This window comes from Salmo salar, chromosome ssa22, assembly GCF_905237065.1.
Source record: "Salmo salar chromosome ssa22, Ssal_v3.1, whole genome shotgun sequence".
Classification (NCBI taxonomy): domain Eukaryota; kingdom Metazoa; phylum Chordata; class Actinopteri; order Salmoniformes; family Salmonidae; genus Salmo; species Salmo salar.
Genome location: NC_059463.1, coordinates 33,273,929 through 33,290,349, shown reverse-complemented (window position 1 = coordinate 33,290,349; position 16,421 = coordinate 33,273,929). Strand labels below are relative to the sequence as shown.

Below are 16,421 nucleotides of genomic sequence, written 5' to 3'. Positions count from 1 at the left end.
GCCAATATAGCACGGCTAAGGGTTGTTCTTAGGAAATTATCATTACAAGCTGGTTGGTTCGAGCCCTGAATGCTGATTGGCTGACAGCCGGTGTATTTCAGACCGTATACCATGGGGATGACAAAACATGTATTTATACTGCTCTAATTACGTTGGTAACCAGTTTATAATAGTAATAAGGCACCTCGGGGATTTGTGGTATACAGAAATCTCTAGATAATGCCATTGTGTATTTAAGTAATAATGCCTGAGGGAGTGTGGCATATGGTTAATATACCACGGCTAAGGCCTGTATCCAGGCACTCCGCATTGGGTCTTGCATAAGAACAACCCTTAGCCGTGGTATATTGGCCATATACCACACTCCCTCAGGCATTATTGCTTAAATACACAATGGCATTTTCTAGAGATTTCTGTTGTGGCAACATTATGGAATCTCAGTACATGACTGTAGGCGCTCAGTTTTAAGTTGGCCATGCTCCAATCTATGGTGCTATCAGGTCTCCAAAGATTCATTTGGTTTGCAAATTCACATTTTACATAACTTCTCGCCTCACAAAATGTTCTGGAATGTGCTGTGGAATGTGTGTGTGTTTGTGAATGTGTGTGAGTGTGGGTTGGCTTCAACGTAGGAACATGTTGAAATGTGTGTAACGGTTTTCAGTGTTACTTTCAGTGTGAAACAGAGGAACAACAACACACACACCACCTAAGCCTGATCTGAAGGAGAAAATGGAGACTACATTAACAGTCATCCCATTCAGTACATACCAACAAACAGGAAAAAAACCCATATCCTCTACCATTACCACTCACTGTTTGAACTGAGCATGCTGTGGGCAGTATGAATGTCTGAAATGATTTAACGGATGGTTATAGGCCTATTTGTACAGATATCCTATAGGAAAAAGATAGCCCTGAACCCCAGGAGAGGATATGCTGACTGTATATATGTGTGTGCGAGGGGATGAAATTTCAGTCAAATGTGGAACAGTGGCACTTCCTTTCATCAGCTGTCTTAAGTTTAATACCTGCAACCCCCCTCCTCCCTCCTCCCCCCTCCTTCCTCACCTCCTTTCCCCCGCCTGGCCTGTCCCATATCCCCCCTCCCTACCTCTCTCCCTCCTCCTGCCTTCCTGCCCTGTTGGGAGGAGGAGTGCTTCCTGTCATTGGGAGCCTCTTTGAAAGGAAAGGCTGTGATAAAACCAGGCTACTGTCCAGGAGATGGCTCCATAAAAACAGAAACACCAAACGCACAGGCAAGAGGGCGTCACACACAAACACACAATCCGGGAGGAATTATCACACCCTTACTAGAATGACACAGAGCTGTGGGCTCCCGAGTGGTGCAGAGGTCTAAGGCACTGCATCTCAGTGCAAGAGGTGTCACTACGGTCCCTGGATCAAATCCAGGGTGTATCACAGCTGGCCATGATTGGGAGTCCCATATGGAGTTTCACAATTGGCCCAGCGTCGTCTGGATTTGGCCGGTGTATGTAAATAAGAATTTTTCTTAACTGACTTTCTTAGTTAAATAAATAAAATACAGCACACACACACTGACAGATAATGTGGAGTTTAATGCAGCAAGTTCACCTACTGAGGAGGAGTTTGTGCAATCATCCCACTCAGAAAACCCTAATTAATGTCTTACTATTCTATATGTTAACTCTATAAATACAACTGTGCAGAATCTGATGCAGTGTTTTTAATGTAATATTTACTCCCATATGTTTTTCTCCTAACAGAGACAGGAAGGCAGGGCTTCTCTGTGTGGGTGGTGGGGTGGGAGGGTAATAGTAATTACCTGTGGTTAATATCCTCTTGGCTTCATAGTTACATGATGGCGGTTTTCGATAGGCTACCTCTTATCCAGCACGTGCAATGTCCCGATAGGAAGATTGATGTGTGAGGGATTGCCCCTCTCATTCAGCGGCCTGCATACAAGGCAGCCTTTCTTCTTCACAACACCTCAACAAGCTACCTTTTTATTTTGCACCTTTTTTTGATGAAACAGAGTCAACATTTCCCCTCATCTCCACTACTCACGAACTAGCCCTACTATCCGCACAACACTTTCCTCTCAGATGACCAACACCATTCTTCAAGCAGCCACGCCTTCCTAAACCCACCTTGACAACCAACAACACTAAGACACACACACACACACAGACCTACACACATACACTACCACATTCCCAAATGTTCCCATTCTTTCCAAACATCAAACCATTGAAGTCAATGTGTTGTGGCCATGGATGGGAAAGACTTATGACACAACAAGGAGTGGAATTAAAGAGTTTGAGACAAGATGGAACAAGACTAGGTGGAACAGACTATTCACTTCAACGGGTGACGCAGTGCTGCCTGGCTGCTGCCTCATGCTAACTGGTTCTCAATAACTTTCCCAAGATAATGCCATTACTTTGAAGATTGTTTGAGCTATATGAATTTGGCAAACAATTTGTCATTACTGTCAAAGTGGTTCAGTCATCGCAATTACTAAATCACTCATCTGACTGAGCGAGGTTCGAGTATCCAAATAACCTAGCTACAAATCCCACAAGGCATTTCAGCTCACTTGCATCCATGACAACTACTTTGTGTTTGCATTTTAAGAGTGAAATGCTCAATCAGTATATCAACGTATCAGTCTCTCAAAATCAATACATTTTGTGTGGTCGGCTGGTATAGCACAGCAGAATATAATCCAGCTAATAACTCGAGAGCAATACAAACATACACTACTACACTACTACTAGGCTTCACTACTACTACTACACATAGACATAATCAAGTTCGTGGAGAGTGATGGGGTGTAACATGGAGTCCTTCTCCACTGGCCCTGGCCCAGTGGCACTATGTGAAGGCCAGCCTAGAGGCGTCCCAGGACAATGTGTAGGACCCATAGGAGTGGACGCACCATGGACGGACAGCCCATATTATTTACTGTGTTCCCTTGCCCACTGAAGACAGGCTATAAAATGCCATTATCGAATTCCATCAGGGGCCTGTGAAATCTGTGCAGGCACACAGAGGGAAGGCCGTCTAAGCGCTGGGACAGACACACGAAGCACACAAAGACACCTTTCCCTCACTTGTCCAGCTGGGCAAATACACTACAGTGAGTCACACACACACCACACACACACACACACACACACACACACACACACACACACACACACACACACACACACACACACACACACACACACACACACACTGGGTTTATTCTCTTCTCTCTCAACCCACTCAGCTACCATCTACCTCACATATAGTATTTCCCTCTGTCTCCCTATCCTTGTCTTAGACAGATTCACTTCAAACTGGCCCTAGTATGTTTGTGTTTTTTTTACTTTACAAACTGCTGCCCTTGTGCATACAGGAAATGTATTATGAAAACTAAAACATACACCTATGAGGAGTGTAGAAGTATTTGGCATTTTTTATTTGACCATGAAAAAGGTGTGTTTATGCTTTACTAAATACTGCAATGTAGGTTTGATTCTCCCTGTCCATTGAAATATGCTCACCTTGCAGTTCATCTTTAACCATATTGTTTCATCCTGAAGCCATAGCACTTTAGTCAAACTACATTGAACAAAAACATCAACGCAACATGTAAAGTGTTGGTCCCATGTTTCATAAGCTGAAATAAAAGATCCCCAACATTTTCCATATACACAAAAAGCTTATTTCTTTCAAATGTTGTGCACAAATGTGTTTACATCCCTCTTAGTGAGAATTTTTCCTTTGCCAAAATAATCCATCCACCTGACAGGTGTGGCATATCAAGAACCTGATTAAACAGCATGATCATTACACAGGTGCACCTTGTGCTGGGGACAATAAAAGGCCACTAAAATGTGCCGTTTTGTCACACAACACAATGCCACAGATGTCTAAAGTTTTTAGGGAGTGTGCAGTTGGCATGCTGACTGCAGGAATGTCCACCAGAGCTGTTAACAGAGAATTGAATGTTCATTTCTCTACCATAAACCGCCTCCAACGTTGTTTTAGAGAATTTGGCAGTACGTCCAACCAGCCTCACAACCGCAGACCACATGTATACCGTTGTGTGGGTGAGCGGTTTGCAGATGTCAACATTGTGAACAGAGTGCCCCATGGTGGCAGTGGGGTTATGGTATAGACAAGCATAAGCTACAGACAACAACGCATTTTATTGATGGCAATTTGAATGCACAGAGATACCGTGACAAGATCCTGAGGCCCATTGTCGCGCTGCATGAGATAAATGGTGGCATTTTATTTAAGGTATCTGAGACCAACAGATGCATATTTGTATTCCTAATCATGTGAAATTCATAGATTAGGGCCTAATGAATTTATTTAAATTGACTGATTTCCTTATATAAACTGTAACTCAATAAAATCTTTGAAATTGTTGTATGTTGCATGTTGTAACCCTATTTCACCTGAGCTTCCTAACATACAGTAGATATGATGTGGCTATATGACCATCAAGGGGAGAGAGCGGAGAATCAGAGAGAGTCAGGGGATTAGTGGTATACTCCCAGAGAAGACTTGCTGGTGTATTCTCTGCTGAAAGGATGAAACCCCCCCGAGTACAGAAGAAGTGATGGAATTATAGGGGGTAAATGTTAATCGATCAAAACCCCTTCACTCCTCTTTCATCCTTGTCTTCTTACTGCCCCGTCACCGCAGGCAGTTTCATCTCTTAATTGAGCCTTTTGTAATTATAATTGAATAATTAAAGGCCTTCATTAAAGGCAAACACATTATGTTGATGGGTTCTGACAAGACAAAGACCCGACTGTATGCATGATTCAGTGAGATGAACACACACACAGCAGCAAACTCATAAGCACTCAAAATAATGCTATGTAACAGTGTTGCTTCAGTGTAAGTGTTGCATTCGCCCCTGTCCTCGCCCCAACCTGGGCCGAATCAGGGACCCTCTGAACACATCAACAACTGCCTCCCACAAAGCACCGTAACCCATCGCTGCACAAAAACTGCTGCCTTTGCAGAGCAAGGGAAACAAATGCTTCAAGGTCTCAGAGCGATCGATGTCACCTATGGAAACACTACTAGCGTGCACCACTAACTAGCTAGCCACCTCCGCTTTCTCCACAGCACCCAGTGATACGGGTCAACAGCATCAATGTAACAACATTACTTCCATCCCTCTCCTCACCCCAACCTGGGCTTGAACAAGGGACCCTCTGAACACATCGACAACAGTCACCCTCGAAGCATCGTTACCTATCGCTCCACAAAAGTCACAGCCCTTGCAGAGCAAGGGAAACAACTATTTCAAGGACTCAGAGTGAGTGACGCCACTTACTAGCACGCACCGCTAGCTATCCATTTCACACCGGTTACACTTGTTTGGTGTTGCTTTCATCCTTGTACAATACAGTGCCTACTTTATACTCAGTAGTGTTTAAAATGATCCCTTTCGCTTTCTTTTTTAGGAAGCCCACCATTGTGCAAAGAGGGACACACACACACACACGCACACACGCACACACACACACGCGCACACACGCACACACACACACACACACACACACACACACACACACACACACACACACACACACACACACACACACGCGTGCACACACACACACACACACACACACACACACACACACACACACACACACACACACACACACACACACACACACACACACACACACACACACACACACACACACACACACACACACAGGTCCTGACTTTGGCCTGTCTGTGCTCACTCCATAACCTCTGACATTTAAACAAAGGGAGGCAGAGAGGTCTTGAACTCTCACATAAAAACAACAGAAAACAGGAAAGATAGCCACACACAGACACAGACACACATACACACAGATGCACACAAACCCCCACACACACACCCCAGGGCCCCCTGAATGCCTATCCCAGATTATGAGAATTTAGAGAAGTAACATGATCAAGTTCCACACTGTGACAGAGACTCTATTCCAATCTACCCCCTGGATGGATCCTCCACACACAGGTTGGCTGTGTTGATACTAGTGCTGATACGTTGTGCTCTCCTGTAGGCCAAACATTCTATTCTGCTGGTGTCATATGAGAAAGACCTACATCCTTCAGAATATTTACGTTATCAAATTTGTGTTTGGCAAGGTGAGGATGAGTCATAGCTAGCTCATCCATCTGAAAGGGAAACAATGAGGGCTAACCAGTGTGAATACAGTGGGGGTATTACACCTCTTCGCCAGTTATTGGGAACAGAGGATTGAAACAGAACACCGGTCAAAAAGAAGAACACTCAATGCTCTAGCTCTCTCTCTCTTCTCTCTCCACCGCCAGGGCCGTCCACACACAACTCCACACCTATCAAAGGACATTTTTGTAGTCTATATCCTGTGTTCTCATTTTCTCTCTTTCTCAAACTCCCTAACAACTGATGCTATTTTGTGAAGACAACCAACTGCTGTAGACTACAATAAGAGGCAATTAGTTTATAAACAGAACTTAATTCGTTCATGGTGTTCGTGGAAAAATAGATCTTGTTCTCTTCAACTGAAAAGTGTTGCGATGGCCACTATGCACATTTGCACAAACATAAATGTAATTTCTCTGTAATAAGGACACTATAGGACCTAACGTCTTACCAAAGGAATGCCCATAGTTTTGATGTAGAAATATAGGCTAATTGTATAGTAAGTAGTATGTTGTTGTTCTGTCCCTTCAGAAGTTGGTGATTGTATTAAGCAAGTTGAGACCGGCTGTGGCCTTGCTCGCCTTGACAGATAATCCGTCTTCATTTAAGGGAAACACTGTGGGGCTGACAGCTCCTGAAACCCAAGTGTCTTCACGATTAATGAAGATATATAGGTCTTTCACCTGGAGAACTGAAACTAACCAGCACACAGTGTAGCCTACTGCCATGAATTCCAACTCGCCTTTATTAAACCAAAACAAAAGGCGCTAAAGGGTAGAGCCTTGCATAAAAGTTTGTAGGCCAACTGGATAAAATTGATAAATATAACACCTTTAATAATTGTCCCTGTCTTTTCACGCAGCCTGGTCTCATAGACTAAATGTAACATAGTAAATGTAAATCCGGGGCACTCAAATTAGTAAATAGTAGGGTACGCCATACTGGTAAAATATGAGCCTATCACAATAATTAAAACATCAAGAAAAGTGTAGGCTATTACACCACATTTTATCATTACCGCATGTCAGAGGCACAGCCGCGGGAAGTAGGGGTCAGAGGGTGCTGCAGCACCCCCTGAAAAATCTGTAACATATTTTACAAATTGCAATTCGGAAAATATAAGAATTTTAATTTGCAACATATTATACGGAATGGATGATTGATATCCACAAATGAATACATACCATATGAAACATAACGTAACATAATGAAACGTAACATATCATAGTAATTGGAGTGTCCCAGATTTACATTTACTATGTTACGTCTAGATTGGAACACATTATTTTAGCTCATATTCAAATGAGCATGCCAGAAACTCCATGTGTCCAGAGACAGAGTATTATCATATGAAATACAGTGGTGAGGGTAGATAGGCTACATAACAATAACAACTCCAGTTATTTTCTCACACCCATTCTCTTTCACTCCATCTCACTCAAACAGGCATTAAACAGGCTCCCGAGTGGTGCAGCAGTCTAATGCACTGCATCTCAGTGCTAGAAGCGTCACTACAGCCTGGTTTGAATTCAGGCTGTATCACAACCGGCTGTGATTGGGAGTCCCATAGGGCGGCGCACTATTGCTCTGGGGTTGGCTTTTGTAGACTGTCATTGTAAATAAGAATTTGTTCTTAACTGACTTGCTTAGTTAAATAAAAACATTTAAACAATGTTGTGTGTTAGCTAAGGGCAAAGCCTCCAGAAAGAGAGAGGGCCCTGTTGTACACCAAGGCCTCGGTAAAGCCTCCAGAAAGAGAGAGGGCCCTGTTGTACACCAAGGCCTCGGTAAAGCCTCCAGAAAGAGAGAGGGCCCTGTTGTACTCCAAGGCCTCGGTAAAGCCTCCAGAAAGAGAGAGGGCCCTGTTGTACACCAAGGCCTCGGTAAAGCCTCCAGAAAGAGAGAGGGCCCTGTTGTACTCCAAGGCCTGGGAAAAGCCTCCAGAAAGACAGAGGGCCCTGTTGTACTCCAAGGCCTGGGCAAAGCCTCCAGAAAGAGAGAGGGCCCTGTTGTACACCAAGGCCTGGGAAAAGCCTCCAGAAAGAGAGAGGGCCCTGTTGTACTCCAAGGCCTGGGCAAAGCCTCCAGAAAGAGAGAGGGCCCTGTTGTACACCAAGGCCTCGGTAAAGCCTCCAGAAAGAGAGAGGGCCCTGTTGTACTCCAAGGCCTGGGCAAAGCCTCCAGAAAGAGAGAGGGCCCTGTTGTACTCCAAGGCCTGGGTAAAACCTCCAGAAAGAGAGAGGGCCCTGTTGTACTCCAAGGCCTGGGCAAAGCCTCCAGAAAGACAGAGGGCCCTGTTGTACTCCAAGGCCTGGGAAAAGCCTCCAGAAAGAGAGAGGGCCCAAGGCCTCAGTTGTTACTGGGCCAACTGTACTGTCCTACTTATTCATGCATCTATTCATTTTTCATTAACAGTTTTGCCCTCAAATTAACCTTTAAGACAGATAATTATGTTTTTAAGTAGTTATTCACATTGCATCAGTTACCCAGATCTCTACTGAAATGTGTCATAGGCTTTCATCATTAGGCCTCTTGTGATCCTTTTTACGGATCCATTTTCATTTTGACTTTGGTTATTAGTTTCTAAACACCTCACAAGGTCAGGGGGCCCATATTGATAGACAGAGCTAAATCCTTCATCTGAAATCATTCAGAAAGAAAACAAACACGATGATGAATAAATACACAGTCACACACACACACTAAGTACATAAACAAACAAACTGGAGGGTGAGAAGGGGCACAGAGAATCCAATGGAATCGGGCTCTTCCTGTGGAGAGAGCTCTATGATAACAACACCAGCACTCTGATAAGGACACACTCTTTCTCTCTCTCACACACACACACACACACACACACACACACACACACACACACACACACACACACACACACACAGATAGTCGCTCTTCCGGATGATTACAATAACACCACCAGTCTAATGAGGAGTGTAAAAATCCTGGCTCTGCACAAACACACTCAAACACAACACACACACAGTCAAGCTTTTCCAGTCTGATGAGTCAAGTGAGGAGACAGAGCAAACACGTCACTTACACTGAACACTGGCCATCCCAGCCCAGGCAAAGGGGTCCAGACCAGGGAAGAAGGGGGTGGCCTTGCCCAACATGCAAGCCCCCTGAGTGGACACGTCGAAGAGCGGCCGGGGGGCCAGAGCCTCTATACAGTCAAACATGCTCCTCGCTCTAGCTCCACACACACTATAGTTTGACAAGCAACCACAACAGTCTTTCTCGGCTGTGGTTGTTCAGCTGAGCTCAGCTAGCAGTGACGTCTCAAAGGAATTTCCACACAGAACAAAACAAGAGCAGCTCAGAGAGCAGCTCAGAGAGCAGCTCAGAGAGCAGCTCAGAGAGCAGCCCAGGCTTGTGGTTGTTGTCGGAGGGGACCTCCGAGCCCCAGTCAGGGTGAGCCTAGTCCTGATGCTGTTGGTCTGTTTCAACCCCTGCTTGGTTCCACTCTGATAAAGTCCTTGACTGCCTTCTCTCTCTCTCTCTCTCTCTCTCTCTCTCTCTCTCTCTCTCTCTCTCTCTCTCTCTCTGTGTGTGTGTGTTGGTTTTAGAGTTGAACAGCTTTCTTTCTTTGGTTCTGGTCTTCTCTTGAGCTCTTCTCTCGAGCTCCAGACTGCTTCCCACTCTCTCACACTCAGTCGTCAGTCTCTCGAGCTCTCTCTCCCCTCTGAGTGTCTCTCCTTCGCGGCTGTAAATGATCTAAACACCCCCTTCTCCTCAGCTCTCTAGGCCTCTCACACACAGCAAGTGACACTGTGGAGCGAACCAACTGGCTGTTCTCTCAGCAGAGACAGGGGAGGAAGAGAGGGGAGGAGGGGGGAGGGACCTAGAGAGCCAGGGGCGGCCTCTCGGAGTCAGGTTGGTCACAAACTTTCTCCTGCTCCTATTTTCTCTGTCGGCTTTCCCGCCCTCTTTCCTCTTCATATTTCATATTTGACAAATGAAAACAAACACTATGCCTCCCTTTCTTTCTTTCTCTTTCTCTCAGCCCTCCTCCTTTCACTATTTTCTCAATTGAAAATCATCCCCCCCCTCAATCAATCTATCAATCACATGTATTTATAAAGCCCTTTTTACATCAGCAGATGTCACAAAGTGCTTTATAGAAACCCAACCTAATACCCCAAACAGCAAGCAATGCAGGTGTAGAAGCACGGTGGCTAGGAAAACTCCCTAGAACCTAGGAAGAAACCTCGAGAGGAACCAGGCTCTGAGGGGTGGCCAGTCCTCTTCTGGCTGTGCCGGGTGGAGATTCTAAGAATAGATGGCCATTTAAGGCCAGATTGTTCTTCAAGATGTTCAAACATTCATAGATGACCAGCAGGGTCAAATAATAATCACAGTGCTTGTAGAGGGTGCAACAGGTCAGTACCTCAGGAGTAAATGTCAACAGCTTTTTCAAAAAATGTTGAGAGGAATGTGAGATTTGATATAAGCCGATATTTTTTTACATTTTCCAGGTCAAGGTTTGGCTTATTCAAGAGATGCTTTATTACAGCCACTTTTAGTCTGTTTGGTGTACATCCAGTGGATAGGGAGTCATTTATTATGTTCAACAAAGGAGGGCCAAGCACAGGAAGTAGCTCTTTTAGTAGTTTAGTTGGAATAGGGTCCAGTATGCAGCTTGATGGTTTAGAGGCCATGACTATTTTCATGTATGTGTCAAGAGATAAAAAAAATGTGAGTGTCTCCATTGATCTCAGGTCCTGGCAGTTCTGTGCAGACTCAGGACAACTGAGCTTTGGAGAAATAAACAGATTAAAAGTGGAGTCCGTAATTTGCTTTCTAATGATCATGATCTTTTCAACGAATAAGTTCATGAATTTATCACTGCTGAAGTGAAAGTTATCCTCTCTTGTTGAATGCTGCTTTTTAGTTAGCTTTGCGACATTACCATTTTTTTTTTATGTTGGATTGTTCTTATTCTCCTCAATTAGGTTGGAAAAATAGGATGATCGAGCAGCGGTGAGGGCTCTTCGATACTGCACAGTACTGTCTTTCCAAGCTAGTCGGGAAGACTTGCAGTTTGGAGGAGCACCATTTCCGTTCCAATTTTCTGGAAGCTTCCTTCAGGGGTCGGCTATTTTCTGTATACCAGGGAGCAAATTTCTTGTAACAATTGTTTTTTGTTTTTAGGGCTGCGACTGCATCTAGGGTATTATGCAAGGTTAAATTAAATTTGTTGCGATTGCAAACGTAATAAAATGGTGGTCCGATAGTCCAGGATTATGAGGAAAAACATTTAGATCCACAACATTTATTCCACGGGACAAAACTAGATCCAGAGTATGACTATGGCAATGAGCAGGTCCGGAGGCATGTTGGACAAAACCCACTGAGTCGATGATGGCTCCGAAAGCCTTTTGGAGTCGGTCTGTGGACTTTTCCATGTGAATAAAAAAAATACAATATATATATATATTTTTTTTTTAATTATCTGCCATGACTACAAGTTCTGATAGGAATTCAGGGAACTCAGTGAGGAATGCTATATAAGGCCCAGGAGGCCTGTAAACAGTAGCTATAAAAAATGATTGAGTAGGCTACATAGATTTCATGAATTCTTTTTTGTAAATTGAAATTTGCTGTCATAAATGTTAGCAACACCTCCGCCTTTGCGGGATGCGCGGGGGATATGGTCACTAGTGTAACCAGGAGGCCTCATTTAACACAGTAAATTCATCATGCTTGAGCCATGTTTCAGTCAGGCCAATCACATCAAGATTATGATCAGTGATTAGTTCATTGACTATGACTTCCTTGGAAGTGAGGGATCTAACATTAAGTAGCCCTATTTTGAGATGTGAGGTATCACAATTTCTTTCAATAATGACAGGAATGGAGGAGGTCTTTATCCCAGTGAGATTGCTAAGGCGAACACCGCCATGTTTAGTTTTGCTAAACCTAGATCGAGGCACAGACACGGTGGCAGACTCCACTAAGCTGCTTGGCCTGCACCCTATCTCATTGTGGAGCTAGAGGAGTTAGAGCCCTGTCTATGTTCATAGGTAAGATGAGAGCACCCCTCCAGCTAGGATGGAGTCCGTCACTCCTCAGCAGGCCAGGCTTGGCCCTGTTTGTCGGTGTGTCCCAGAAAGAGGGCCAATTATCTACAAATTCTATCTTTTGTGAGGGCCAGAAAACAGTCTCCAACTAGCGATTGAGTTGTGAGACTCTGCTGTAGAGCTCATCACTCCCCCTAACTGGGAGGGGGCCAGAGACAATTACTCGATGCCAACACATTCTAGCTGATTTACACGTTGAAGCTATGTTGCGCTTGGTGACCTCTGACTGTTTCATCCTAACATCGTTGGTGCCGACGTGGATAACAATATCCCTATACTCTCTACACTCGCCAGTTTTAGCTTTAGCCAGCACCATCTTCAGATTAGCCTTAACGTCGGTAGCCCTGCCCCCTGGTAAACAGTGTATGGAGGATTCTTTTTAAGTCTAATATTGCGGGTAATGGATTTGCCAATGACTAGGGTTTTCAGTTTGTCAGAGCTAATTGTGGGAGGCTTCGGCGGCTCAGACCTGAGAAGGCTCGGCCTCTGACTCCAACTCGTTGCTTAATAGGGAGAACCGGTTGAAAGTTTCTGTCGGCTGAATGAGTGACACATGTAGAGCATGCCGACAGCTTTTCTTTCCAGAAGCCTATTGAAAATAGTCAGACTGCGGGGGGGATTTATACTACTATCTGTACTTACTGGTGGCACAGACGCTGTTTCATTCTTTCCTACACTTAAATTGCTCTTGCCTAATGATTGCATCTGAAACTGTGCTTCCAACACAGCTATCCTCAGCGTAAGGCGATAGTTCTCCTGTATATTATGAGTACAGCGACTGCAATTACTGTAGATGGCATAGTGTTAATGTTACTACTTTGCTTTTTTCGGCTGGTGGAGGTCCTGTTGAACAATGTCTAGATAAAGCGTCTGGGGTGAAAAAGTTGAATGAAAAAAGTTGAGATGTTTGTAAATGTATTAAAAGTAAAAACTGAAAAGTTTGGCAGATAGCCAAGTAGCAACAAACAGCACAACAGCACGGAGACTAGTCCGGAAGTTGAGACCCATACAGACTTGAGGTTCCTCTCTAGGGTTCCAACAACCACTTCATAGTGTACTGAGTCAAAACACAATGTTAAGAGAAGAGTGCCATCTTATTGTAAATTAATGCTGAGACTAAGTGTACCACACTTAGCTTGCATTAAGTGACAGATGGATCATTTCTGATGGTCACTGCATGTAGGGTGAAGGCACCACAGAGACTTCAGATGACATTGCCATGGGGAGGAAACCACAGACATACAGTTCAACCTGATGACCCAGAGAGGGGGTTTAATGAATTACACAGTATTGTGCAACTTTCCCAAGTAAGTGGATTATGCAACAACTGCCCATGATGACCATAGCTTACAGCCTGACTGTCATTTTAAGGTGGCAATCTGATATTTACTTCCTCATTTCTATATCATGCTTTTCCTTTGTTCTCTGGCTGACTATGATAAATGTTTCACCCTTCCCATCTCGTCTCTATTTCACACACAGTAGTCATTAGCAGACACTCTTATCCAGAGTGACTTACAGGAGCAATTAGGGTTAAGTGCCTTGCTCAAGGGCACATTAACAGCTTTTTCATCAAGTCAGCTCTGGGATTTGAACCAGTGATCTTTCAGTTACTAGCCCAACGTTCTTAACCGCTAGGCTGCACACACACGGTCTCGTTCTCCCTTACCTATCTCTCTGTTTTTGCCTCACTCTCTCATTCTACCCTCCTTAATGATGTCCTGCTTTTATTGGAATGAGTCTCAGGTCTCGTTATTGCTGCCCATACTATCGTTCACTTTTCCTCTCTGATTACCAACTTCAAACACAAAAAGGGTTTGACCAAACACATCAAAAAGCACAGCAGCAACGTAGACTAAACTGCTACTGACAAAGTTTCAGCCACTGACCCAAGTAGTGGCTGACCCGTTAAAGAGAGGGAAAGTCATTTTAACTGATACAGAAGGTATTTCATAACATTTTAAGAGAGGAGCATGTTCCATAAATCAACACAAGCATGTTGTCAGCTGTGTGTACATTATGTTCACCTGTCAATCTATAATTCTCCCTCCCTGCCTCTCCTGCTCTACCTCCCCCTCTCCCCCCTCTCCCCCCTCCCCTTCTCTCTCTGTCTTTCTCTCTCTCTCCTGTGGGTTTGTGTTTTCACCTCTCGGACTCTCTCTCTTTTCACTTCATCTGGCTTGTGTTGTTTTTATAATTCAATTTATTCAGTTCAACTCAAATCAATTCAGTTGGTTTGCCCAGCCCTGGGGTTATTGGCTACTTCAGCCACATTAAAACCACACTTTCCCCCGCAAGCCAACTTAACTCTGGTGCCGTGACTTTCAATACTTCATACGCTCTCTATATGGTCAACTCCACCCCCATCCCTTCTCCTTTCCTTCCCTCGTTCAAGAGAGATGAACTCTTGAAGAAACCCCCAGTGGGGAACTAACCCCCCTCCAGACTTCTCCTGCCCTTCTCCTCCCTCCCTCCCTCCCTGGTTTCTGTTGTTTCCCTGGCTCACTTTTCATCCGATCTCTCTGTTTTTACATTTCTTTTTTCATTATCCGATTAGATTTTGCCTTACTGTATTAACACAGGTATACTGTTATGTCAATATCCTCACCACTCGGTTTATGTACTGTTGCATTTTTTCTCTCTATTATTCTTACTCTCTTACTCCTCCTCTCTTTTTCTCTACTGTCCCTCATTTATCTCACTATGGTACAATAGTAAAACTTCCTTGAAAAAAGTCCTTATTTTCGTGATGCTACGGCCTCTTTTTGCCTTTTCAGCTTTGCTTTGTTCATGTAAGCTTTCCCCTCTGTGTCCCCCTCAAAACCTTTCCCTCTCCCAGTCGCAACATTTTTACCTGTCTTTCAACACGCAGGACACACACACACACACACACACACACACACACACACACACACACACACACACACACACACACACACACACACACACACACACACACACACACACACACACACACACACACACACACACGCACACACACACACACACACACACACACACACACACACACACACACACACACACACACATACTTGTCTGTGATACAGAAGGGAGCGTAGCTGCAAAATCTCAGCCTGGTCTGTTCTCTCCACACCTTGAGACAATTACAGCCCCCCCCACCCCCTCAACAATCCCTCCCCTACAGCCCCCAAGCCCAGGACTGAGGAAAAAGAGACAGAAACGAAAGAGGGAATGCAGACAGGAAAAGGGTGGCCCATTCCCGCTCTCTCTGTTTCTTTCGCTCTCTTTCTCTCTCTCCAACAATTTTTCGAACACACACACACACACACACACACACACACACACACACACACACACACACACACACACACACACACACACACACACACACACACACACACACACACAGTACACACAGTCACATTCCAGCTCTTCACAGGGCATTTCAGTAACTGGTTTCTCAGCTATTCATCCTGTTGTCATTTCTGACACAAACACACACAGGCCAGAACAATGGTCTTTCTCAGTCTCTCATAACACCAGCACTAACAGCCTGGGCACAAGTCACAATGTGTTCATCAATAAGGCTGCAGTCACAATTATGGTCGTAATTACGGGACTATAGAACTTTTGCACTTTGCGTGGCATTTACTTGTGTTGGAATGCATAGCCTTCAGTTCCTTTGAGACCAGGCTGGCAGTGGTGTGTGTGGGTTTGGACATGCTGAAACTGAGCGCATGTGATGACAGAGACACATAACACCACACAAGCCCTCCCCTACACACACACATACACGCACACACACCCAAGTCGAGGCTCGACGCTGAAACATTACTGAGAACAATGTGTGACTAGCTCAAAATGGGTGTATATTGTGTTGTGAGAATAGAACAGGCCTAAAGCATTTGCTCATCAGTTCAAGCCTGTGTATCAGACTGTGGATCATTCTAAATGAGAAAACTTATAGTATCTTGACATTGGAGCAAGAAATAACAGTCAGAGGATGATGGACAAAGCCAGGAAGAGCTTTGGATCAGGAAGAGATCAGCAAAAGTGTGCATTAGTGCAAATTGGAGCGCTTATGCCCCACCCTCCTCTTCAGACTGCAACCACTCACTGAATTCCATTGGACCACCTCGCTCTCAAGACCAGAC

The 16,421-nt window shown here is 44.5% G+C and overlaps 1 protein-coding gene across 2 annotated transcripts in view; it reads right to left on the bottom strand.

The window, feature by feature from the left end:
* Positions 1–16,421, bottom strand: part of LOC106583300 (retinoic acid receptor gamma-A) — a 78,341-nt gene that overhangs the window by 17,790 nt on the left and 44,130 nt on the right. Inside the window, exon 1 of one of the 2 annotated variants that reach the window (XM_014167339.2) lies at positions 9,246–10,011. The exons of the other annotated variant lie outside the window; for it this stretch is intronic. Coding sequence (XP_014022814.1) covers positions 9,246–9,384 — 139 coding nt within the window. The 5' untranslated portion in view covers positions 9,385–10,011. Of the gene's footprint in view, positions 1–9,245; positions 10,012–16,421 lie in introns of those variants that run through there. 2 annotated transcript variants of the gene reach the window in all.